Source organism: Amborella trichopoda, chromosome 10 (assembly GCF_054954075.1).
Source record: "Amborella trichopoda isolate Santa Cruz 75 chromosome 10, AtrichopodaSantaCruz75HAP2 v2.0, whole genome shotgun sequence".
Taxonomy (NCBI): domain Eukaryota; kingdom Viridiplantae; phylum Streptophyta; class Magnoliopsida; order Amborellales; family Amborellaceae; genus Amborella; species Amborella trichopoda.
In genome coordinates, this window is record NC_142345.1 from 35,413,023 (window position 1) to 35,440,083 (window position 27,061).

At 37.0% G+C, this 27,061-nt stretch overlaps 1 protein-coding gene across 7 annotated transcripts; it reads left to right on the top strand.

The window, feature by feature from the left end:
• Positions 1-53: 53 nt before the first annotated feature.
• Positions 54-18,128, top strand: LOC18427674 (cyclin-L1-1). Of its 7 annotated transcripts, none has more exons than XM_088849681.1 (6): positions 54-126; positions 6,527-6,679; positions 7,037-7,178; positions 7,372-7,641; positions 10,134-10,637; positions 17,369-18,128. In XM_088849681.1, the coding sequence occupies exons 2-4, from the start codon at positions 6,528-6,530 to the stop codon at positions 7,378-7,380; spliced, it is 303 nt and encodes a 100-aa protein (XP_088705807.1). In that variant the 5' UTR covers positions 54-126; position 6,527; the 3' UTR covers positions 7,381-7,641; positions 10,134-10,637; positions 17,369-18,128. The 7 variants fall into 7 exon arrangements, 4 of the variants coding, with proteins under 4 accessions (XP_088705807.1, XP_088705808.1, XP_088705804.1 ...); XM_088849682.1 differs by having other exon boundaries at positions 7,372-7,571; XR_016042698.1 differs by lacking the exon at positions 7,372-7,641 and having other exon boundaries at positions 7,037-7,253.
• Positions 18,129-27,061: the final 8,933 nt, after the last annotated feature.

Below are 27,061 nucleotides of genomic sequence, written 5' to 3' on the forward strand. Positions count from 1 at the left end.
AATATATATATATATATATATATATATATATATATATATATATATATATATATATCGAACATCAGTTCCTCTCTCTCTGTCAAAGTCGAAGGCTTAAAGTAAAATTCTCTCTCTCTGCTTGAAAGGGTAAGAGCCAATTCATCGCTCCGTCTCTTTAATATAAGAATCTTTTCTCTTTTTATTTCTTTTTTAATGTAAAATGAACCTTTTCTCTCTCTCTATAGAGCTAGGCAGCACAGGGGAGCTTGGGTCTGGGTATCCATCTCTCTGTTCTGTCTCTGTCTCGATGAAGGAAGAAAGAGTCAGGCATAGGACCTGATGTTTTTCGTCGCCTATTTATGCAGGGTTTTTATATGTGGTTCTTTTACTGGTTTCTGTTATTCTTCCTTTTTTTTTTTAATTTTCTTTTCCTCTTGTAAATATGTTATTTTACTCGCCTATTAATCTATGGTATTGGGTCTCTCTCTCTCTCTCTCTCTCTCTTCAATTTGTCAATTACTCAATGGTATTGGCCCTGATATGTCCACAGTCCACTTATAAAGATATAGTTGATTGCACTTCAAGAAAAAATATTAATTATTTCTCTGTCTCTCTCTTTTCTTTTTTTTTTTGTTTTTTTGTTTTTTTGTTTTTTTTTTTCCTTCTGCAATATTTTGCCTTCTCTACTCATTAATTTGGGTTTCAATTCCAGAAACATGTAGAACTTGGGCTATTTTTGGCTTCTGATATTCACCAGAACTAGAGAATGGCAATGAGTTTTCAAATGGATGAAGTACTTTATGGGGTTTTCTAATTTGGATTGAGGAAATTCAGATTAATACATATTTAGGAATTATTTTGAAATTATAGCATTATTTGTTGTCCATTCGAAAACTGTGGAATTTTATAAGTGAATTTAAGGGGCGCATTCAGTAAATAAGCGTTTATCATTTTGGAAGAATAACAGGAAATGATTGATTTTAAAAAAAATATTTCTCTAAACCTTGGTTGGTTTTCCGCTGTATGATCTCTCTTCTCTATCTTTAAGTTGTTGAGTAGGCTCTCTCTCTCACATGTCAACTCTCTATCTCCTTCCCAAAAAGTTTGTCATCTATAGTGCTTGATTCTGGCAAAAGTTTGTCCTCTCTAGTACTTGAATCCTGAAAAAAATGTTTTGTTGGTGTTGGTCATCTTGTGAAACAAAAGTGCTGGTTGGTGTTTCTCTTGAGTTCTTGTGGTCTATGTGTAACTTTGGCACTAATTCTCTTCCGAAATAGATCCTGGTTTGTTTAACTTCGGTACTCTATCTACTGAAGTAGGCCGTGTTTTGTTTCTTAACTTCAGAAATTGTGGTACTGACGAACTCCTTGTTATCTCTCGGACTTTGTTCCCTTCTGGTGAAGACTTTATTTCCAAAACCTCAAGTGAAGTAACTTTCTTTGTTATGGTCTTGCTGAGTTTCCCATCTTTCATTTCTATTAAACTTGGTAGAGACAACTGCTTCAAATGGAATACCCAAATTTTAATTTGTATTGAAGGTTTGAATATCGAAAGTCACCTTGATGTCTAGTTGCCATTCAAATGAATTTATCTTTAAGAAACCACAAGAAATTCAAGGCACCAATCTAGAATTATCAAACGATCACACTAAGAGAGAGTTTGACCCAAAATTTCTAGAATGGGGACTGAAGGATAAAACATTATTGAGCTGATTCCTCTCTACTCTCTATGATGACTTGCTTACTGAAGTGATGCACCTAAAAACAGGTCAAGAAATGTGGGTCACACTTTACAATACATATCAAAGGGAAACTTTTGTCAATGTTCTCCAACTTACAACTGAATTGATCAGTTTACAAAAAGTTCCTCAATCAGTGACTGAATATCTGAATAAGTTCAAAACTATATGTGACCACCTTGCAGCAATTAGTACTCCAGTACGTGATCAAGATGTGGTCATATGTACTCTCAAAGGTCTTGGTCTAGAGTTTAAGTCTTTTGGGACTTCTCTTATGACCAAACCTCCATTTCCGTCCTTCTCAGAGCTTCGATCCTCCCTTCTCACATATGAAACTCGATTTGTATCTTCATCGGCCATTGAGAGTAATCCTCAAGCTTTGGTGGAAACATCCCAAGGGCACAAAGGTGGATATGGCCGAGGACGTGGGCGTTATAGAGGTAGAGGTCACAACCAAAATCAACAAAGCACTCTGAGAGTCAACCCATCTTACCATCGACCTCCTCAACCAGGAATGTGTATGCCATCTCGTGTAACCTATCAGTATTGTGTACGACATGAACATATTGCTAAAACACTGATGGGACATAAAAAATGTTTTATCATCCCACAATGCGATAGTGCATGATTTTAGCAACCTATCGGCCACTATCCCAATCAATCAATCTTGGGTTATGGACTCTAGTGCAACTACTTATATGACAGATGACAACTCTTAACTTCGAGGTATGATTCCTTACCACGGTCCCTGCATGGTTTTTACTGGAGATGGTACTGCCGTACCTATAACCTACATTGGATCTGTGACCGTTTCCACTACCCTTGGTTATTTAAATATCCCTAGTGTTTTACTTGTTCCCAAACTAAAGAAATAACTTATATATGCATCTTAATTTGCTAAAGATTTTAAGTGTTGTTTTGAGTTTACCCCTCGTGGTTGTTTTGTGAATGATCTACAAAGTGAGATGGTGATTGCTGAGGGGGTACTGAGAGAAGGCTTATATGTGTTCCAAAATGATCAACTCTATGGTCTTGCTACAACTATCTCCAAAGTTAGAAGATGCGCTTCTATTTTGTGGCATGAATACCTAGGTCATCTTAATTTCTATATTGTTATTCGTCTTGGAAGAGAGTTAGCTCTACCTAATTTTATTGATGACCTACCCTTCTGGTTTATTGTGTTCATCTTGTCAATTAGGAAAACATTGTGAGTCTAAACTTGACTCAACTATTAGAAAGTCTAATGCTCCTCTTGATCTAATTCGCAGTAATGTTTAGGGTCGAGCCCCAGTTACTTCCTTATTTGGTTCTAGATTTTATGTTATTTTTGTGGATGATTACACTTGATATCCTTGAATATATTTCTTGAAACAAAAATCTGATGTTTTTAATTGCTTTATTAAATTTCATACCTGTGTTGAGCGTCAATTTGCTTGCAAACTCAAGGACTGATGGTGGAGGTGAATTGACCTCTCATGCTTTCAAAGAATATTGAGTCAGTTTGAAATTCATCATCAATATTCATGTCCATACACTCCAATACAAATCTTTCTATGATGTATGCAAGTGGTCTACCACAAGTCCTTTGGGCAGAAGTCTTTTCCACTGCGGTGTATCTGATTAATAGATTGTCATGCTCTACATTATCTTTCATATCTTCCTTTCAAAAGATTTTTGGTAGCACACCAGATTACTCATTTCTTTGTCTTTGACTGTGTATGTTTCTCACATATTCATTATTCTCAAAGAAATAAATTTTCTCCTAAAGCTTATAAGTGTGGGTTTGTTGGGTACGGCTTAAAACATTACGGCTATCGATGTTATGACAAGGTGTCACATCGCTTCTTTATTGCAAGACATGGAACTTTTGATGAAACTATGTTCTATTTTAAGGACCAGTGTTCCCAAATTAATACAAGTGATGTTATGTCAAATAATGTGTTTGTCCCTATTTCAATGCCTTCTCACTTGTAGGGAAAATATCAATCACAAGCTTTTAGTTCATCTGAGGTTACAAATGAACCATCTCAGCAGCATCACCCTCATCAGTCATCACCTCACTCTGACAGGTCTAATCTACAACCTCTTTCTTCAGTAGAATGCTCACCACCATTGTCTATCTCTCTTGCTTCAAACTTAGATTCATCACCTACAATGCAATATGGTTTACTTGGAAGGACCCATAGAAGTCTCACCTATACCCCTATGCCGATCCTCTCACTCAACACAACCTCCTAAACATTTGTCTGACAACCAGGTTTACTTTGCAACCATTCCCTCTCCTAACTCCACCTCTAAGCCCATAAGAACAAAACATCCTATTGAAATTTTACCTTGGGAGAGGGACTGTCTTAAGCTCATAAGGTATTTGTAATACAAATTTCTCAAATTCAAGAACCAACCACCTAAACTGCCTCAGACATTGAGTGGCAGGTCTCAATGAAAGAGGAGATAGATGTACTCAAAATGAACCATACTTGGGAACTAGTGCCATTGCCTCCGGGTAAAAATGTTGTGGGCTCAAAATGGGTATACAAAGTTAAGGTCAGATCAGATGGCTCAGTCGAAAGATTGACGTCTAAACTAGTGGCCAAGGGGTTTAGTCAAGAATATGATATTGATTATGATGACACTTTTAGTCCAATTGTGAAGGCACCCACTATTCGATGCATTCTGGCCCTATTATCTATGTTCAATTGGAAACTTCATCAACTTGATATGAAAAATACATTTCTTCATGGTGATCTGAAAGAAGAAGTGTACATGCGGCAACCTAAAGGATTTGAAGATATCTTACGGTTGCACCATGTTTGCAAACTGAAAAAGGCTATTTATGGACTCAAGCAAGTTCCCCGGGCATGGTTTGAGAAATTCTGCTGTCTACTTCATAGTCTTGGTTTTCAAAGGAGCCTCCTTCTAATTTATGTGGATGACATCATTGTTATAGGAAATGATATTTAGGGCATTCAATATATTAAGAAAGCATTGAAGCTCAACTTTGAGATGAATGATCTTGGAGAATTGAAATACTTTTTGGGTATTGAAATTCATCGGATAGAAAGATGCATTGTTCTCACCCAACATAAGTATATTCTTGATTTACTTTCTAAAACCAGGATGTTGCGGTACAAATCTATTTCCACATAGACTGAAGTAAATAGGAAGTTAAGGACTGAAGAAGGGGAGTTGCTTATGCAATGAATACAATATGTCAGTTCATGCAGACTCTTAAACAATCTCATTGGGAAGCCACAAAAATAATTTTGAGGTATTTAAAGGGTACTATACATGATGGCTTGTTCTATACTTCTTTTGGCTCACTTGATCTCAAAGGATATTCTGATGCTGATTGGGCGGGGTGCCTCAATGATTGTAGATCCATTACAGGATTTTATATCTTCTTGGGAAAGAGTCTAATTTCATGGAGTATCAAAAACAGGCATCAATATCAAAATCCAGTACATGGTCAGAATATCGAGTAATGAGTATTATATCAGCAGAAATCACTTGGCTACACATGTGTCTCAAGGAAATTGGAGTTTCTACAATTAAGCCAACCATTCTAGCTTATGATAATTAAAGTGCCATGTGATTAGCCACCAATCATGTCTTTCATGCTCGCACCAAACACATAGAAGTTGATTATCATTTCAATAGAGAGAAGGTAGTATCAGGTGATATTTTTATGACGGTTGTTCCTTCATCTCGTCAGATTGCAGACTTGTTTACTGAGGCAGTTACAAGATTAGGACACCATGAGACCACAGATAAGCTCTCAATGCACAAGATGCATGCTCGGATTGAAGGTGGTGTTAAAGAGAGACTGTCTTTTGAAATATTGTATAGGGCTTTAGTCATTCTTTTATTCTTTACCCTTAAGGGTAAATCTGTCCATGGTATATGTAAATATACTAGATATGTAAACAAAGTATGTGAAATGAATCCTGGTGTTCTCTTCAGTTTCTCTCTCGAGGGTTTCATAAGTTTAACATATTCGGCTAAATTTTTATGAAACTCTCGGGTGTTTATCATTTCAATAAAAATACTTTTCTTCTTCCTTCTTCATTTTTTTCTTTGCAATAGAAAATTTGCTCTTTTTGAGGTGTTTGGGATATAATTCATAATTTTCACCTGAACCCTTATTCTAATTTGAACTATTTGCATGTTGCTATAATTCTAGTTGTTGAAAGTGTTAAAGAATTTTATTTTTATTGCCAACTTTTGACTTTCTTGTTAGACTAATTTGTAGATTTGAAACTCTGCACAACAACTCAATGGAACAATTATAATATTTTGAGTTTTTGGTTGTCAAGTTCATAGAAGAATTTCTTATTTTTCAGAGTTTTTAAAAAGATTGTCCTTCTTTCTTGTGGGTGAAATTTATGGGATTCTTGGCCGAATAGTGATCACTAAAGTTTAGTTCTAGAAGACCTCCCCATGAGTCTCAATGAAATTTACAAAGTTTCATGAAGCATTTAAGCTCTATGAAAATTAACCGCTGAAATATATGAAATTGTGGTGTTTTTCTTCTTCTTTTGCCTAGAATTTAATTTTATCATCTGAGTCTTTGTTAATAGTATGCATTAGTGCTTTTTGTCAAGTGTTTGAATAAAATTTTTAATCTTGTGTCTTCTTATTTTGATTAATCTCTTCCTTTTTCTTTTTTTTTGTCAATGTGTAGAACTCTTGGATTTTCGGATACCTGGTTGTTCTTTTTGTGTCTATCATCTGCTCTTGTTTGTTTCTTTCACCTATCCTTATTGTTTCTGTCATTCCCTTTAAGATTGTGGGGTTCTCATGGTGATGTAGAATGGCTTGCATGGCCATCAGCACTTTTTATGTGACCGATGAGGAGCTCCAAAACTCTCCCTCTCGAAAGGATGGAATCAATGAACAGACTGAGACCGCCCTTCGCCACTATGGCTGCGATCTCATCCAGGGGAGCGGCATTCTTCTAAGACTGTATCCTCTCTCTCTCTCTCTCTCTCTCTCTCCATTGCATTTTTTACCCGTTCTGTAACTCCATTGTTTACAGACCTCCAAAAGGTAATGTCTACAGGCCAGGTGTTACTCCAAATATTCTACAGCAAAAAATCTTTTGCTCACTTCAATGTTAAGGTCTCTCTCTCTCTCTCGCTCTTTAAACCCCTGCAGGACACTATATCGATAAGCCTTCTACTCTCTCAAAGAACCACCTGAAATAAAATGAATCATTGGTAACAGGTCTATAATTTGTGGTTGCTATTGTTTTAATTTTCTTTAGGGGTTTTGGTTGATTTTGTGGTCTTCATTAATGGTTTGGTTAGCGAGTTTTGGCAGAGAGTTGCTGCAAGTTTGTATATGGATCGCTTCTAAATCAGAAGAAAACCAAAGAGAGGCAAAACACATAATCAGCATATTCCATAGGATGGAATGCAAGAGAGAGAATTTACCCAAGAAAAACGTGGGCCTCTCCTCTCAGGTGTGCCACTCTGTCTTCACTGATATTTTCTCATGCCACTGTGCTCCCCCTGCCACCACCGCCCCCCTTTTCCAGGCACACTCTCTCCCTATTTTTAAGATTTTGAAAGCTGTGTTGAGTTTATTTACCAGTACCGACCATAACATGAGATATATTTCTCTTTATATGTTATCTCTTTGTTAATTAATTGCAGTATGCTTGAAGTTTTTTCTTGAATGCATTGGAGTACTCCTTTCGATATTGGTGATTCTGATCCGGGAATATGCAGTGCTGAAAATGGATTTAGCTGAAATGGAGCACCATATACTCACGGAGATGGGATTTAAATGTCATTGTGAACATCCTTATGATTTTATTTTGAGCTATCTTAACACCCTCAAGACCCCACATAAGGTGAGGCAGGAGGCATGGAATCTTGCTAATGACGGGTACAACATTAGCCGAGTATGGTCATCTGATACAGGCAAATGCTCGTTCATGATAAGAATTGTGTTTGGTTCATGTACACTAAGTAATCTGTTATAAATGTATCTAGCTTGTGTATGGGTAGTCCCTTGTGTTTTGTTCTCCAATATCATATTTCAAGCTCAACTACTCTAGTTTGGACTCTTTTCACTTAATTAGTTCAACTCTCACCATCTAACACCTTTATTTGACTCAAAATCTATGTCTAGTTTCCCATGCTCACATTTGATATTATAAGTTCCAGTTCTGGGGACTCCTATTTCTTTAATGCTTCCTGGTCTGAGTGTAAGCTGTAATCTGCTTTGTTTCATTCAATCTAATTAGAGTGGTTTGGACATTAATTAGTTTACTCTCACCATCTAACATCACTAATTTGGCTTACAATCTATCATGTAGTTCTCGTATTCACATTTAAGAACTTAAGTGTCTCATTTCTTTGGACTTCATCAATTGAATAATTTGTGTATATATTTTTTTATTTCTATACAATTTTTGTCACCATTTTCATCTCGATGAACATCCTCATTGTAATATTTTGTTCGAGGAATAGGTGGTCCTAGTCATATACTTTGGTATATTGGTTTGTCCATAAGGAGTAGGGGCAATGTTTTCCATGATTAATAGGTTACAAAGAGGCTTTTTTCCAGCCAAGGAGCTCTTAACTTGGTCTTAATCAGATCAAACTCCTACTTGACATTGCAGACTTCCTTTTGGAACATGCAATTGCCATCTTAAATGGAAATCTCTCTTCACTTCCATTTGTAACTTTCCGAAGTTACCATGTCAACCCCCATCAAATTTAAGCTCCAAGGTTCTCATAGAATGAACTTGGAACACCTTCACTCCTTATCATGCCAAGGAGCTTCACTGCACCAAATCGTCCTTTATTTATACACACTAGTTGTCCTTAACTTTAATTGCAGTGAACTGCTACATGGTTAGTCTTCTCGCTTTTAAAACTAAGGCACCGTTGTCATTCTTAATGAGATTTGTCTCTTATCCCTCTCATTTCCAATCCCATATACAATTCCTCAGCAATTCCAACAACAAAGCTTTTAAGTCATTCATCACTATTGTTCTTCATATGCAATTTGCCTCAATGCTCTCTCCCATGACTCAACTCCCTCGTTTGAGAACCCTGATGTTGTATTATTTGATTCCTTGTACATCTTTGAAAATATCACTAAAAAAAAAAGGGTAAGCAAAGATCACTAACCAATAGGTCTAGAAAAGTCTGAAGACCAAGGCGCAATGAGGAGAGCCAAAGTCTTTGTAAGAAATAAGATGAAAAATAGACATACAAAGGAGGTGTAAATCACTTTGGAAAACTAACAACAAATGAGGAGATGCTCCAGTGCCACTCCATGCATCAGATATAAATTAGGAATAGAAAGTCTCTTCGTGACCTCTTTGTGCATCTCAGCTTCAGGACACTTCACCACTTTGTGTCCACTCATTTAGAAGTCCATTTTTTTCAATGACTCGTTGTGAGTCCACTTTTTTCAATGAAATTTATGATGCTCATTTGGAAGTCGACCTTTTTCAAAGGAGGCACTATGCAAGCCTCCTTTTCTACTACTAATTTAAAGAAAACGATGTCGAACCACTCTTTCTCACAACAGAGGTAACCCCCCTCCCCCACCCAATTTGTCTTTTCTTTCCTTACCCTATTAGTAACCCCATACAAGAAAGCGAGTGAGGGCTACAGGCAATGCATTCTCCTATTATTATCCATTCTTTTGGCGTATGGTCCATTCTTTTGGATTCCGTTGTCTGAGGAGAGAAGAATATTTAAAGTTTTATGCTCACTTGAAAAGCTCTATTGTTACTAAATGCGGGATCTGAAGAATTTTTGGGCACAAACAAGAATTGAAAAAAATGTGTAGATTAGTGTTTTCTTTGTTTCCTGCCTTTTTGGGTGGGTAAGTGGTGGGTTTGTAACCCTTGATATTAAATTTCGGTTTGACTGCCCTCACCACCGAGCCAAGAACCCTGCTCCCATGTTGGGAGAGTTTGTTTTCTAAACAAATTTTAATGTTTGAACCATTATCTTCCTTCTATCAACCATGTGTCTTACCCCACTTGACCAAAGCCCGAGTAGAAATACTATTAGCATGCTAATTTGCTGTCATTGAAATTTCAACTCAAACCCTTCTACGTATTGGGTTCTCTAACCGAGTTATGAAAGTTTGCTATTGATACAAATCATCACTATTAGTTTACCTTTTTTATTAGTTTTACTAATTTTTGGTCGTTTAATTGGGATTTGGGAGCTGTGCCCATCATTCTGATCCTTTTTGAAATGTTGTTTCCATCATTTTGATTCTTTTAATATGAGCTACACGTACTAGGCTTCTACTCATTGACAAGAGTTATTTATCAAACAAAAGTGATACATTTTGGGGACACAATTTCATCCGTTTTGTATATGTGTGTGCTTATGTCTGTTCATTGTATTTCTGAAGCGCTAGTTGGTTTCCTTTCCTGCAGCTTACGCACAACCTTATGCATTCGCTTCAAAAGTGAAGTCATTGCATGTGCGGTTGTGTATTCTGCCTCTCGCCGGCTTCGGTATCCCCTTCCAGAAAATCCACCATGGTGGGAAGTCTTCGATACAAGGAAGTCACAGATTGATGAAGTTTGCAGAGTCCGTGCTAAGCTTTATTCTCTTCCCAAGCCAATGTACATGCTTGTACACAATGATGACATTTTGTGTGTTTCTTCAGTGAATAGTTAATTGTAGTTGAGAGAGATAAGAAATTAGAACTTACTTGCAAAGAAGATTACCTCTCCTTCATCAATCATTATTCACTATCTGTTGATCTGAAGGATGTCTTTGGGAAGGAGTCCTTTTGCAATAAATAGCCAATCAGAATAAGGGTGCCTAATGTGGTCAATTCAACACTGTTTGCTAGCATCTTTTGCAATTGAGCCAGTATGGAGAAAACAGCTATTAGCCTATGTTTTACAATGGGAAAGAAAAGACTCTATGAGGTATTCTCTCTATTCTTTCTCTGTTTCCAATTACTAACTGCTGCCTTTGATTTGTAAAATAGTGTGTATTTTCCCAAAACCTCGGTATGGAGTTCGGAAATACAAAATTTGATAAAGAATGTGCCTTAGAATGCCAAAATTGTGGTATCATCATGCAATTATGTGCAACTTTTGTGAGGTTTAATGTTCTGTACAAAAGTATTGTGGGACTGGGGCAGATAATGATTGTTAAGTCTACCCTAATTCCCTCTTTCGTTAGCATGTGGGAATTATCCTCTCTCCATATATGCATGAACCTTACATACAAATCAGAGTATAGATCTTAAACTCGGTCTAAAATTTGATCCAATCTCCATGGACGAGGGGCAAATTGATCTCCTCAGGCTGTGGCATTGACTGAGTCTCCTTAAGCAATCAGATTTAGTTCGCAACTTATGACAAAGCTCTTGACTTCTAACAGTGCTAGTACTTCGTGCATTGAGGTGTCACAATGACTAGCAGCAGCAAGTCATTAGTGGGTTAAGAGAGCATGGACTACGAGGTCCGTATAAATTACACCAATAGTACCAGAGTTTGGATTCGCGAATGAACTCATTAGAAGTTGATTGGAATCTCTCTATATATTTATTCACTTTCTGTATGTGCTTTTCTTTTTCGGTTTATAATGATGTGGTATTCGGTTTATAATGATGTGGTAGGGAAGAAAAGGGCAGAACCTATTCTGATTGAAATCAATGGATGTCATTTTCTAAAATTTGACAAATATTGGTCAAATATATATATATATATATATATATATAATTTTTTTTCAAAACTGTTGCCATTGTATTATTGTATTGACGATAGAGATTTGTACAAGATGCCAAAAATGGCTATCCACAGATTGGGAGCTTTGTACAAAAACCACCTAGACAGTGGTGGTGTCAAAAACTGCTATACAAGCATGTGTATACAAAGAACAGGGGTCCATAGAAATCACAAACAACAGGTTCTCTAGTGAGTCACCTGGGAAGCACGTTCTTTAGTCAGAGTGTTGGCTAAGTGATTGGCTTTGCGCCAGGTATGTGTCCATGAGACCTGAATATGCTTGCAAATGTAAAATATCTCATAAAATCTCCCGCCGTAGTGGAATCCGCTCGGCCTATGGGGAGTACAAATGAGAGGAAGGAGAGGCTTTCATGGTTCTTGAAATCCCCCCTATACCCACCAGGCAAGGGTTGCCCAGGGAGCAGCTGTCGAAGTTGAATTTGGTTTGGTCGGGATCCGATAGTCTCCAGAGGGAGGCATGGGGAATTTGACTGGGCCTGTGTTGGAGGTAGAGCGATACTTGAAGTGGCTGTGGTTAGTGGCCAAGAAGATTACTGTGGACCTGATGCTCTCCTTTAAGGCTTGAGGATGGGTTATTTGTTCATAGAATATCCGGTGGTTGCGTTCATTCCAAATTGTCCAAAAAATGGCTGCTACTGGGGCCTTCCACACCAAGGTACCTGATTTGGGCCAAGGGAGTAAAAGCATCGGGTGAAAGAGGTGGCTGATGGACTTTGGTGTCACCCAAGTCCAATTGAACTGTTGAAGAAGATCTTCCCACAGTTGGATGGCAATACTACCAGTGTTTCAAAAAGCTCTAGGCGGCACCTAGGCAACTGGGGGGGTCCAGGCCATCCAACGCCTAAGTGGGCACCCAGAACCTAGGCGGCCCAATAGAAGGAAAAATGTATGTAGTCTAGTGTCTAAGTCTAACAGTATAACTATATAACATATAATCTATAATTCCATTAATGAAGAGAATTTAGATAGTCCATAATCCATATTTTCATACAATGCTAGAACCATACAAGCATACACACAAGAGTTAGATAGTAGAAATTAGAAACTAAAAAAAATATATATATACAGAAAATATACAGTCTAAGACTCAATAGTCAATACCAAGAGTCAAGTGTCTTCATTCTTCAATCATCATCAGGAGTAGGGTAAGCCTCATCATGTGCATAAGATTTGAGGCTATCATCATCAGAGTCATCTCCCTCGTCAACATTACGCTCGTCCTCTGTTTCTTCTGAATTTGCCTCTTTCTCCTCTTCTTCTATCTCCCTCTTGCTCTATGCCGATGAGGCCCTAAGAGTCTAGGCTATTCTACCCGGTGCCCTTTCACCCTTTCTTTCTTTTTGTACTTCCTTGAACTCAAATATTGTATAATCTCTTCCCTGGTAGCCTCCAAGGTGTTTCTTAAACCGATAAATACCCTCATTAGTATCATTTCCACAATAATTACAACTAATACAATTTTTGTCATTCAGATTCGGGTTATAACCATACTTCCAACCCGGATCACCACTTCTAGAAGAACCTGGAGGAGATATTTTTATAAAACAAGGCTCATTTTCTTCCTTTTCGAGTTCTATAGAATTTAAATATTGTCTAATCTCATCCCGAATAGGTTCAGGAACCTTTTTACAAAAAGAAACATTCCCTTTAATACCAACAATGTGTTTTTTGAATCTGTTAATACCCCATTGATATCTTTTTAACAAAACTTACACCTTATACAATTTTTATCGTTTGGTTTCGGGTTATAACCATACTTCCAACCCGAATCGCCTCTTCTAGCAGAACCAGAAATAGACTTATCCAAATGACAAGGATTTTGTTCCTATTTGTGTTTTACTGAACTCATATATTGGTTAATCTCCTTTCTGATAACTTTAGAAACATTTTTACAAGGGGTAACATTCTCTCTAATACCGACAAGATGTTTCTTAAACCGGTTATGCCCCCTTATTGTATCATTTTCACAATAATTGCATCTTATGCAATTTTTATCTAAAGGATTTGGGTTATATCCATGTTTCCAACCCGCATCACCACTACGACTAGATCCTGAAGAAGACATCTCAAATTAATACAAGCAATTTAAAAAATAAAATTTTGCACTTATTTTGATTGATGGATCTCCAAACTTCCACCTCTGAGATATTTTCTAGTGCTAAATTGCCTAAAGACAACCAAAACTAAATTTAATCTTAATGGGTGATGTTTGGATCCATTTTCCGTAACTCTGAGAAACACTTTGATCCAATGAAAATCACAAAATCGAGTTTTTGTTTTAGGTTTTTCTCTCTGTCTCTAAAATGGACTCTAGTGGTTTTAGGTTTCAAATGAACTTAAAACCCACATTTAAAAACAATTGCTTTTTAGAAAAACCCATAAAAAGCCCCTCAATAAAGGGCATTTCTGCCCTTGGGTGGGGCACAGGCCTTGGGCGTCCGCCTAGGGATATCCCCCCTAATTTGGCCGCCTAGGCTTGGGCAATGCCCAGGCCTTTTGGACAGCTTAGGCACTGAGCGGTTCACTTTTAAATCACTGAATACCGCAGTGGATGAAAAGGTGAGTTGGTTTCCTTGTTCTCCAAGCATATAGCGCAGCAGTTAGGAATAGTCAAGCCCCTCCTTTGGCGTTGTTTGACCGTTAAAGCTCTCTCCGATTGGGCAATCCAATTGAAGACTTGAATTTTTGGGGGAATGAAAGGGATCTTGCTTTGGCAACATAGAGTGGGGAGGTAATGGGTCATGCAAGGGGGCATTAAGTTTATGGTAGAAAGTGGAAATAGTCAATACTCCAGAGGGGGCAGGAGACCGGATGATTTTTTCCTCGCCCTACGAAGGGAGGTAGAAGGAGTGGAGGATGCACCAGAGTTCCAAGAAAGCATATACCTTGCTGTCGCTGAGTTGTCTTCGGAAGTTGGAGTTCCAAGAGCGAGAGTTCCCCTCTAAGACAATGATCCACGATCGAGGCGCTCGGGTTTCTAGCTAGGCAGAAGGGGTTTGGGAAATGGACCATGAGGGGAGTATGGCCGATCCAAAGGTCAGACCAAAACTTGATTCTATTCCTTGTCTGTTAGTGGTATCAATATGGGAATTGAAAAGGTGGAGATGGTGAAGGATCGACCTCCATACCTCAGAAGAAGAGTTGTTGGCACTACCAGGAGGCAGCCAGGATGAAGACTCGAGGCGATATTTGTGGTGGAGCATCTGTTGCCACAGGTGGCCTTCCTGAGTTGCTAGATGCCATGCCACCACCATTTGCTGAGGAAGGACAAAAATTGTTCTTTTGTAAGCTGCGGATCCCCAGACCACCTATGGCTTTTGGCTTGCAAACAGAGAGCTAGGATATGAGGTGATATTTCTTTGATTCCCTGTCACTGGACCAGAGGAAATTGCGCAACATTTGTTCAAGGGTACAGGCGACTGAAGCAAACATTTGGAAGAAGGACATTTGAAAGATTAGAACATCTGTGAGGGTAGTCTTGATGAGGGTGATTCTGCCTGTAGGGGACAAGAACCTCCCCTTCCACGTGGCCAATTTGAATCAAATTTATCAATGATGTAGTTCCATTGGCTTAACTTGGATTTCCCAGGGCAGAGTGGCAGGCTGAGGTAGGTAGATGGGAGAAGATACACCCCACAACCCCACTTATTAGCAAAGTCACGGGTGGATTGAGGGTCTAAAGAGATGCTAATCATCTTAGACTTAGCCATGTTCACCTTGAATCCTGTGGCTAGCTCGAAGCACTTGAGGACGAGGAGTAAGGTGTTGACCTGCTGCTCTGATGCACCACAAAAGAGGAGGTTGTCATTGGCATATTGCAGGTGAGGAATTATGGGGCCATTATTGCCGATCTTGAAACCCTCGAGCATTCCATGTTGGTACATCCTAGCAATAAATATGCTAAAAACCTCGGTTACAATGGAAAACAGGAAGGGGGAGAGGGGGTCGAGGGTGCCATTGGCGTATTGCAGGTGACAAATTATGGGGCAATTATTGTTGATCTTGAAATCCTCGAGCATTCTGTGTTGGTACATCCTAGCAATAGATCTGCTAAATCAACTACAATGGCAAAAAGGAAGGGGGAAAGGGGGTCTCCCTACTGAAGGCCCCTAGATGAGGAGAAAAAGCCCCAAGCCATTTATAAGGATTGAAAAGAAGGGGTGACAGAAACACCTGCTTATCCACTTTCTCCAACGATTGCCAAAGCCCATCCTTAGGAGGTTTTCATCAAGGTCTGCGCAATCGACATGGTTGTAAGCCTTCTCCCTATCCAACTTGATGATGAGCCTCGGGGTTTTGGAGTAGTTTCTAGAGTGGATACACTGGTGTGCCACTAGGGCACCATCAAGGATCTGGTGGTCCTTGACGTAAGCGCCCTGATGATGGGAGATGACCCAGTTTAGAACTGCCTTGAGTCTTGAGGCTGGAAACTTTGCTAGGATTTTGTACAAGCTCTTGATCAAACTAATGGATCTGACGTCTTTTGAGTTTGTCGGCCCTTCCACTTTGGGGATGAGAGCAATGAGCACGCCTTCGTGGATGACACCTCACTTGTGGAACTCCACAAAAAAGGATAGCGTGTTGGCATGGAGTGGTTCCTAAAAGTGTTTGAAGGGAGCATGGGGAAGCTATCCAGTCCCAAGGCAGTCTTGGCCTAGCTCGTTAATGGCTATAAGAATCTCGCATCCTCAATTAAGGGGTGTTCTAGCCTAAGGGCTTGGGCTGAGGGAATAGAGAGCAAGGAGAGATCAGCCATCCTAGGAGTGGGCCTGATCGGTGCTTGAAAGAGCTGTTGGAAGAAGTCGATAATGGTGTTCTCAATCTGGGAGGGTTGGTCAAGGGTGATGTCTTGGACCTTGATTTGAGTAATGTTGTTGTCCCTTGATTTGAGTAATGTTGTTGTCCCTCCTCTTGCAATTGGCCATTTTGGGAAAGAAAGCCGTGTTCAAGTCTCCACCTTTCAACCATTTTACCCTAGATCACTGAGCCCAGGATACCTCTTCCTTTCTAAGGTGGTTGTGGTAGTCGTATTTGAGCTAGGCTCTAAGGAGTATTTCGTTTGTGTTTAGAGGTTGAGACTCCTCTATGAGATCCAGTCGTAGTAAATGCTTATCATCTGAGCTTTATCTTAAACTATTTGGGTTGGCTACATGAATCATGTTCAGCTATTCCTCTCTATCAAGGGTCATACATTTAGTCAGACCATAAGTCAACATGTCTTTTTTTTGGCTATTTCCATCCATGTCCTTTGCGGCCTTCCATTTGCCCTTTTAGAGCCTTCCACTTGAACTAAATTACTCCTCTTTACCGGTGGTTTTTAGGTCAGCGCTACATATGACCAGACCTCTTAAGTCTACTTTCTCTCATTTTATCGCCTATTGGAGCTACCCTTAAGTTCTCTCAAATATATGTATTTTGAATTCTATCATTCCTTGTCTTGCTACTCATCATGTCACCATCCTCATCTCATTCTATGGATATATTGTTTCTTGACCACCCAACATTCCGTCCCGTAAAGCATAGTTGGTCTTACAACAATCCTATAGAACTTCTCGTTCACTTTCACTGGTAGGCGACGATCATATAAGACTCTAGAAGCCTACCCTGCTCTAATTCTAAGATTAAATTTTTTCTCAATCTCTCATTTCTCATGGATCATCGAACCGAAGATATCTAAAATTTAGTTGAGAAAACATATTTGTAATTTAAGATGTTCTTACTATGTTTATTGTGTATATAAATTTAATTATTGGAAATAGTGTGTACATATTTTTTATATATTTATTGTAAGAACACTCCTATGACACTCCCAAACTGGGGAGATCCGTCCTATCCACTATCCCTCGCTGCTGCACCCGTGCTTGCTTCCAACAGCTATGATTCAAATTGACTTCTCTCTGTAGGTGGGTATACGCGCCTGGATGATATGTTGCCATTCCCTGTCAAGATCAAGGACTGAGTACCCCAGAAACTCTTTTAATGCAAGTGCCCATGAGATGATGTGGGCTTTTGTTTGGTCGAATAGGGTGGAAAGTTGCAGTCATCTATTGTTGGAAATACGTGATTGCGTTCCAACCATATGGACCAAATGATTATCAGCACTGAGAGGAACCGACGGCTGGAAAAGGAGGGGAAAAGCATTGGAAAAGGCTCTCAACTGGTGGTGGGTAGACCTATGTAAGTTCAAATAGTTTCAAGCATTCTGACTGGAGGTGTATGAATAAGTGGTCTACAAATCTTCAACTTCCCTGCACATCGAGCATCAGTATGGTAGATGGATGCGCAAGTTCTATGTGTCCAAGGCGAGGGGTGTGTTTAAGATCACCAACCAATTAGTGGCTGGAGCAATCGTAAGGTTATAGCTTGGGTTGGATGTTGTTGAAAGCTCTATTTTAAGAAGAGACTGAGAATTTACCTGAACTTTCAGGTCTCTAGACTATCTTATCGTGACCTTGACATGGCAACAAATAGTTCCATAGGGTGAGTTCATCTCCACACTAACAACCGACTTGGATGTTCAGCCATGGTTGAAATGGTCACTTCGTGTCTAAAATTGTACTGACATATTTTCTTTCTTATTGCACTATTTAGCATATTGGCTTCTTTCATTATATAGAAGAAAAAGGAAAACTGATATTACGAGGAAAATTAGTTTTGCTAAAAGGGCAGTTTCTTGTAGTCTTGTGATGGTTTCTTGCCTGTTGAACTTAACTTATGACAGCAAAGCTGGAAAAAGGGCGCATTCACTATTTTACAGCAGGAAGATCTGATACTTTGAAATGAACGCATTCGCCAATTTTGAGCAGGATGAGTTTTGAGGCCTTGTTTGAATATGCCTTCTCTTCTAGAAAAACATGATGAGTTTTGAGGCCTTGTTTGAATATGCCTTCTCTTCTAGAAAAACATGCACTGTATAGGCCATAAAACCATAACAGCCGTCAATATCATGGAAAGAGAGCCAAAAGCATCCAAGAGGAAGAAAACGAGATTGCCATCAACGAAGTAAAAACTCTGCATACGCGTTTAACTATGCATTGACAACCACTCTTTGATTAATGTGTGTAACTGGTATCGCCACTCATGTTGCTGTCAAGATAAAATATGTGGGGATGTGATGAGAGCCAACATCCAAGCCCAGCAACATAAGAATTTAATCCTTTAGAAAATTTCTTGTCATGAAATTAACTCTCTCTCTCTCTCTCTCTTTCTCTCTCACACACACACATACACACCCACACACATAGACACTTACAAAATACACACACACATACACACCCACACACATAGACACCCACAAAATGGCTGGCAGAGAGACTAGAGGCTAGCTAGGACTCAACATATCAAGTTTGTGTAGCCCAGGGAGGAAAACTATTAAGGTCTATAGATCAACATTAGCTATTCCTCCCAGGTCTTGTTTTCCAGATGCCCGCCCGTTACAATAAAAACTAGTTTTCATTTTTTTTTTCTTGCGCATTTTAGGGGGCGTGTTGAAATAATAAATTTGATTTTCTATGTTGCTTATTTTGTGGAGAGCCTCACTGAAGAGAGAACTTGACCTCTTCATATTCTATGATTCACAAGCTTCGGTTTTTCCTCTTTTCCTTAGTTTTAGACAAGTCAAAACATTGCACAGGTAGACAAAAGTTGGTGGAACATAATTGTGATAACCATTTTTGAACTTAACCAACCTGTTGGTTGGAAAACTGCCATTTTATATTCCTTCAAAAAATAGGAATTACACTAACTAATGCCACTCCTATCGCAAAACAGATGACAAACTATGGTGCACATTGATGTTCAGTTTGTTACGTGGACCAGCCATCCATTGTCGAAATCAGTGTTTTAAAACCCACCGATTCAGATCGGGAATTGCTGATCCAAAAATATCAACCCATTCAATACCCCAGAATTGGAGTGTATTCTAGATACCATACTAGACCAATGTGAACAACATTTGCCATGATATATACTTTCCCTTGCTAAATTAGCAACAAGTTCGCACGTTTGATTTTTCCCTACATTCATACGTTATTATTCTACCATGATAAGTACGGGAATACTTATATATCGGCTCACCACAAAATCAAAATTGATTTGGTTTTGCTTTAAAAAATCAGCTGTGAAAATTGGGGAGAAAAATACAGATAAAAAAAAAAAACTGTAAATAAAAATGCTGTAAATATATTGCATTTGGCTCAAAAAATAGGTGTGAAAATTAATATATCTTTAAAATTCTAAGAAACAAGTAATTTGCCAAAGCAATCAATTAGTAAAGCGTATATGAAAATTTTACTAAACTAATATAATTAAGTAAAATAATTTAGATATATCATGACTCTCATCCCATTATCTAAAATTATATACAAAACAAAGCAAAAGCAATGATACTGTTAGAATGATCCAAATTTAAATATAAGGCATGACAGAGTTATTAGAAAATTTAAAATTTAAATATAAGGCATGACAGAGTCATTAGAAGTAATAGAAAGGTTAAGAGCTTGGGAATGTGTATCTCTCAAGTCATATAGGCATCAATCCATCATATCTTTTGTCGAGGTGTCCTTATATCCATCTTTTCAAAAACCTCTTCTAGTAATGAACCAAATTCTTCAAAATTAATCGCATTATTATTGTACTTTTTATTTTCACGAGATGCATCTATCATCTTTGAGTTCAATATTATATAAACCAAGTAAATATAGTTGTTGGCTTGGATTTATTCTTTTTTTTGGTTTGTATCCTCCTAAAAAACGTTCCAATTTCTTTCGCATGCTGATGAATTGCATGGTTGGCTCAAAATCTGAATAGCAATCATTTGAACTTATGAAATGCTTTCTCCACATGCTTCCTACCAATTTTTTACGCAATACCAATTTTTTTAGGCACATATTCAAGACACAATTAAAAGTAAAACAAAACTTATTTTCTTAAAGTAATGGAAAAACTAATAATATAGAAGAAAGACACTGACGATGATGAGTTGTTGAGAATAATCCCGTTGCCATACCATGAAATATATTTAGATCATGTGTATGGTACTTCCAACAACTCTGAAAATAATGTATTTGTGTTCTCTTTGGGGATCTTTATATTTGAAATCAAGGTGATGTTGCCTTTACCTCATAATTATCAAGTCTAACAAACTCACCACACATTAAAGATGAATTAATAAATATGGCAGCCGCATGAATGAGGTCAAATATATTTTTATTTTGACTCTTTTCAAAATTCTCCAACAATTCAAGATATCTAGATTCATTACCATTACAATTCATCTTTAATATTTTTTTTAGCCTTTTATATTGCGTCATATAAGTAGCCCATGGTTGACCCTTCATTATCAACTAAACGAAGCACCTTGATAAGAGGTTCTAGCACAGTGATTGTATCTACTGCATCATACCAAATATTGGAGCTTTAAATTATTTCAATGATTTTGCCCCATTTATACTCTTGCTATAAATCATGTTTCTCCACTCAGAGGGTGCTACCATCAATATCAAACTCTCTTCTGCTTGTAGTATAAATTTAATCATAAAAATGTTAGTGGAAAATATGATTTTAATATTTTTTTAGTTCATTTCCACTTGTGTGCTTTCTCATTAAATTTAAAACAATTGTACGCTGCTACAAAAAATTTATTATCACCTTAGCTTCCTTTATGACATTGGCTTCCTTTATGACATCTTTTACCCAAATGGCTTTCTTATTAGTGCCTTCTACAAGCAAATCTATACCATCGGCAACACTCCATGTTGTATGAATATGAGAGAACCTAGATTCTATTAGATCGTCTATTATTAGTGACAAGTTGACCAATATTTTGGGACCCTAACTTCTTAATGAATGTAAAGCATTTTTCAATATATAATCATGTTTTCCTATAACCAAATACATCAAATGAATTTATAAAAGTTGACCCCTTAGGACAATAAGCAACAACATTGAGGAAATAACGGTTTTTCATATCCGACTAGAGAGTTGACATCAAAGCGCATCTTGATTGAAGCCATGACTCTTTTATTGAAGCTATATATACATCAAATTATGTCATAAGTTATTGTACCAATTTAGTACAAAGAGATGAGTAACTTGACAATGCGTAACAACACCGTAATTGATACATGCATTTATCATATTACCAAAGGCTATATCCCTTATATTCCAAACCTCACACCTGCATGAAAAAGATTGCGAAGCTGATCTTCTACAGCATCTTGAGCTAAATTAACTTAACTAAACTAAACTAAAAAAGAAATAGGCATCATTCAATTCGTAATCTTGAGGACGGGCATGAGCAGTGTTTTTTTTTTAAAATAAAAAAATAGCAACCATTAAATTAAAATAAGAAAATAAGAATGCATTTATCATATTATCAGACTATTGTGCATTGATAACATAAAATGCAATGTTATTTATGAGAAAAGCACTGGCAATCCTTTTGTCCCCAAAGTGTTTATCTTTTTTGTTCAATAATAATTGTAAAAAACTTTATTGTAAATGAGAACTACCAGTAGAAATATTAAATGAAACATAAGAATTACCTAGGCCTGTTGAATTTGGAATTTGCAACAAAATTTTGAGCATATGATGTGGTTTTATTCTTTTTTTTTGGGGTGCTCTGAGGATACTCATGTGTTGCATATACAACCATTGTGTGAACATCATCAGATATTAGAGGGCAATGTTGTATATTTCCATTGTTCTCATAAATGATAGTTGAATCGTATGATTCTTGTAGGAAAGCCTTCTCCACAAAATTTGCAAATTAAGTTTCTTTTTTTTCACAATAATCACGAAAAAAGATAGTTTGGCCTAATTATTGTTGCTTCTTTTTTTTCTTTTTATAAAAATAAATATAGATAAGCAAATTTGATCATGGAAATAACAAAATATAAAAGAAATAAAAATACAGGTTTAGTGCAAACTACACAACATACAAATATCAACGCTCTATATGGAGTTGGCATTTGATATTTCAATGGAACTTCGTAGAATATGTTTAGAATTGTCAACTATCTTACAAACAGTTATTGAATATCTTTCTATATCTAAATGTAAAAGCAAACAAAAATAATAGACACTAAATTTATGTGTATTGAAAATATTTCATATATATTGATCATAATCTGCTATCATAGCCATATTACTCTCTCTCTCTGAACTGTGACTGGCATCTTACTCTATACAATTGTGATTCCCTATCTAAAAAGCCATTGACTGGTTTGTATAGAGGACGTTGGCTATTTTAATAGACCGAAGGTTTGGCCAAGACCTGTCAAAGGCTTGCAATAGGGAGATCAGAGAGGCCACCAAGCAGTAGAGGAATAGGTTCTCGATGTTTTCTTGGTCCTGCAAGCAAATGATGCGCATTTGTTTGGAAGTGGAAAGCCTCTCCTTTGTAGCGGATATGTAGTTTGGTTCTCGATGTTTTCTTGGTCCTGCAAGCAAATGATGCGCATTTGTTTGGAAGTGGAAAGCCTCTCCTTTGTAGCTGATATGTAGTTTTCTATCTTGATTAGGTTTGAGGATTGAGCCTTAATCTGTATGTTCTTTGAGCATTTGATTAATTTAAATAAGAATTTTTTACGACAGCATGGTGACGATATGCTTGTCAAACGAACCACGATTCTATAAGAACTCTAAGCATATAAAACCATGTTTTTATCACCTGAAAAATGATGTGAGATTGAGAAAGATTGAGATCCAGATAAATTAAATATTCCAGTGGGAGCACCTGTTAGTATTTGACGTGTCAAATGGAACAATAGACTATAATGTTGTTCACCCATAGAACCCAAATATTTGGTGCTGGTTGTATGGCTACAAAAGGGAGCAGCATATTTGAAGAACTCTTTTGAGCCCATGAACATACAATCCCATGCGATGAGGGTATGAGATAGTATTTTGCAACAACATGTCCATGATTCGCGATGCGATATGAAAGAGAAGCTACGACCATTTTTGGGATGAGATCCGAGTAGCAAAGAAAAAATTGTGTTGCATCTATAAATCATTTTGTGAAAGTATTGATGGCGAAAGCCATGATTAATGTATTGAGAGAATAAGTAAAAATGCTTGAGAGAGATTGTAATCGGGGGAGAGAGATCGGAGTGAGAGAAAGTGAGAAAGAGAAAATGTAAGGCTTTTAAAGGCCAAGTGAGGAAGTGCTTGTAAAATGAAATGATATAGTGGAACGTGAACTTAATGAGAGTGTGGTCCCTTGTGGACCATACTAAGCAGATAATATTTGTAGATACCGGACTGTGCTTGACGATCTAGGCTAGTCGGTTCGGAAAAACTCATATTACCTGGGCATAAAGAACAAACCGAGAATGCTTCTAATGGGTTAGCCCTTGATAAGGTCGGAGAATATGCTCGGATGAGTGAGCTGAGGGACTGTATGACCCTTGTGTGTGATGATGGTCTACAGAAGTAGGGGTAAAAACCTCATCCATGTACCATCATACGGCATGCATATCGATATATCGTTCGGAAAAGCCAAAAATCCACCTTTTAGGGTGAAGCGTATGCATTATCCAGAGACACCCCTATGCGTCATAGAGCTGTGGTTGCATAAGGTCTTGGTGACATTGACTTGTCTCTAGGGGAAGACCTGAAATTCACATACTGGGATTGCGATCCCTTGGCTAATCGGTCGGACTTTAGTGACCCGTTAATGAGCCCCTGCTTGGACTGTGGGTCATGAGAAACACTGGGTCGGTTTGATAAAGCAAGTATGGTCTGTAGTCCACAGTTGAAAGTAGAGTGCCCCATGATGATTCATAAACCATATGGATCCTTTTCCCATCACATTAATTTAATTGTGTTTGTTTTATAATGAAAATTATTTTAAAATTATTATTTGAATTTTTATGAACCCCTGGATATTTTATTTATAATTTTGGATTTATAAGATTAAAGATATTGATTTTACAATTGTTTAAATATTCAAATAATATTCTAAAATATTTTTATTAATTTTAAATATATAAAAATATCATAGGAGCCCATTGTACACATGGGTCCGTCATATTTTTTTTGAAGGTAGGAACCCATAAGTGCCTCCCTTGGGTGGCACTCCCCACCTTTATTCTCTTTCTTATTTTTGTTTAGGTGATATGACATGTGGTCATATGGTTGTAAGATATTGACTAAATATTAACTTGAAATATCTTTGAAAGATTTGGTGGAAAGATTGAGTAGACTTGTGCTATTTTATGGTATGAACAATATTTTGATTAGATTTAATTTATTTAATTTCTATTGATGGGAAAATAGTTTAGAAAAGGGGGATAATGGTTCATGCACATTCTATAATGTTGATGACCCATCTATGAAATGGATGACTCAGATCTCTTACCCCGCAAGTCACCTTTGATTGACGGTCTATGTTCAATCTCACAAAAGAGGCTAGCCAAAGAAAATCATAAGAAACCCTAATTTTATTCAAAGCCGATGAAAAGGGATTGTCTCTACCAAAAAATCTCTACACCCTATCTTTCTATCTCTCTCCCTTAAGAAAGTCTATCTCTCTTATGTTTGATCCCTCTCTCCCACATTGTGAAAGAACCTAAGGGTTTAGGTTATGAAGTTCTTCTCTCCTATCTCTCAAATATGGATTTATGGCTAATGGTTTTAGGGTTTAACAAAAAGAGAATTCATCTCTCTCAAACTAGGTTGCTAGGAGACTTCACATAGGGTTTGAGTTTGTGATCAAAGGGATTCATGTACCATTGGTGTGGCTAGGCCGAAATTTGGTTTTCTGTTCGAGATTGAAGCTAGACCGTTGATCCTGCGCCATCGGATGGTGGTGATTCGGTGTGGGGTGTAATAAGCCCGGTTGAGGTAATCTCCTGCACGCTTCCTTTTGTTTCATGCAATCTTATATTTTATTCTCAAGCATAGTGCATAGTTGTTTCAATGGCATCAAATTGTTTAGATCTTGATTTTATTGTTATGTTGATTTTATTTTGAAATTTATCTTATTATAATAAAGACTATCTGTAAGTGATCTTTTGCCAAAGAAAGGGGTGAAAAAAAAAAAAAATGTATTTCCCGATAAAAGATCACATAGGTCTTCTTTCAGAAATGTCAAGATTCTAAGAAGTTTTGGGTAAATTTTTTATGAAAATCATGGATTTTGGTATGAAGGTTTTGAATTTCCATAAACTATGCTTCCTGTTAAGAATTTGGATGAATTTTGGTAGAACTTTGCCAATACTACATGAAAATCTTGCTAAATTTAGGGATTCTGATTCAAGTTTCTCTTTCAATGATTTTATGCTTTTTATTATAATTTATTAGGTGAATTCGTCCTGAGATCGCCAAATTTCTCTTTCGGCGGAGAAAAACCCATTGAGCATAAAGTTTATTCCATAAACAATGATTTTATATAATAAATACCAAATAAAATCTCAAACAAAATAAAATTTAATTAAAAATCACAAATAAACCATAGTTCAATCCAATCCAAATCATAAATAAAATAAAATTTAATTAAAAAATCTGAACTGTACATATTGATTTTCCACAGTAACTACCAAAATTTGCAACCATATGAAAAAGCTTATACCTACCTGTAAGTTCAGAAAAAAAGAAAAAAAAATGTCCACACTTTTAATTTGCAACTAGGCGATAAACCCTAGTACAAGAAACTAAACCCTAGCAGTAGAGAAACCTAATATTTGGGGATACAAATTCTTTTGTAGGGAATGAATTTTTTAGAAAAAAAGAAAAACACAATTTCTTATAGAAGGGATAAAAATAGAGATTTCATAAAAGAGGAAAAAGTTATACATTTTTTTTAAAAAAATTAAATTATGAAGTAATAAATGGAAAAGTTATTTTGAAGTACTTTTTTTCTAAAATTAAATACAATGCGTTTTAAACTTTTTTTAATGAAGATATTGCCTTTTTTTTGCCAATCCTTTGAAAAAGTCATAGATTTAAATAACTAACAAAAATGAAATGTATATAATGAGGCCATTTACTTTTAATACATAGAGATTATAGTCACCATTGACCATTAGATTTGAAATTGAGTGGTTGAAGATGTGTCTTTGTTTAGGCACAAAGTCCAAAACAAAATTTCTCGAATGTTAGGACACATTTTTATGTATTAGATTTCATATCCACTAGCAAAAAATGATTATGACCACTTTGTACCAAAACTAAACAGTCTCATAATATACAATCCTCTAAAAAAAATAAAAAAATAAAATAAAATAAAATAAAAATGGTCGCTTTAGAAAATGGGGACTTGCTATGTTGTCCCCCACCCAACATCAGGAAAAGGGGGTGTGTCTAGCATATGGTCGCCCAAAAACAAAAAGTCGCTTATTTTCTTAAAATTTGGGTTGCTTGATCTTTTTCATGGAAGGCAGCGCAATGAGAATGAGGAGGAATCCAACTTTACTTGCTTTTCCATGCACGAGACAAGGGAGAAGTTGGCATTCGATTGCCCTAAAGTAGTCACCGTCTCTGTGATTGAGGGCCCAACATAACAAATACCTTATTTTTAACAACTTTATGGCTTTATTATGTACCAGGATCCAACATAGCATAATGTCTCTCACCTATTGTCTAGACGTTGA

Coding starts and splice junctions, on each gene's coding strand:
- LOC18427674 (XM_088849678.1), top strand. CDS start 6,528: ATGGCTTGCATGGCCATCAGCACTTTTTATGTGACCGATGAGGAGCTC. Junction 6,680..7,036: donor AGCGGCATTCTTCTAAGACT/GTATCCTCTCTC, acceptor GAGTTTTGGCAG/AGAGTTGCTGCAAGTTTGTA. Junction 7,179..10,133: donor ACGTGGGCCTCTCCTCTCAG/GTGTGCCACTCT, acceptor CCTTTCCTGCAG/CTTACGCACAACCTTATGCA.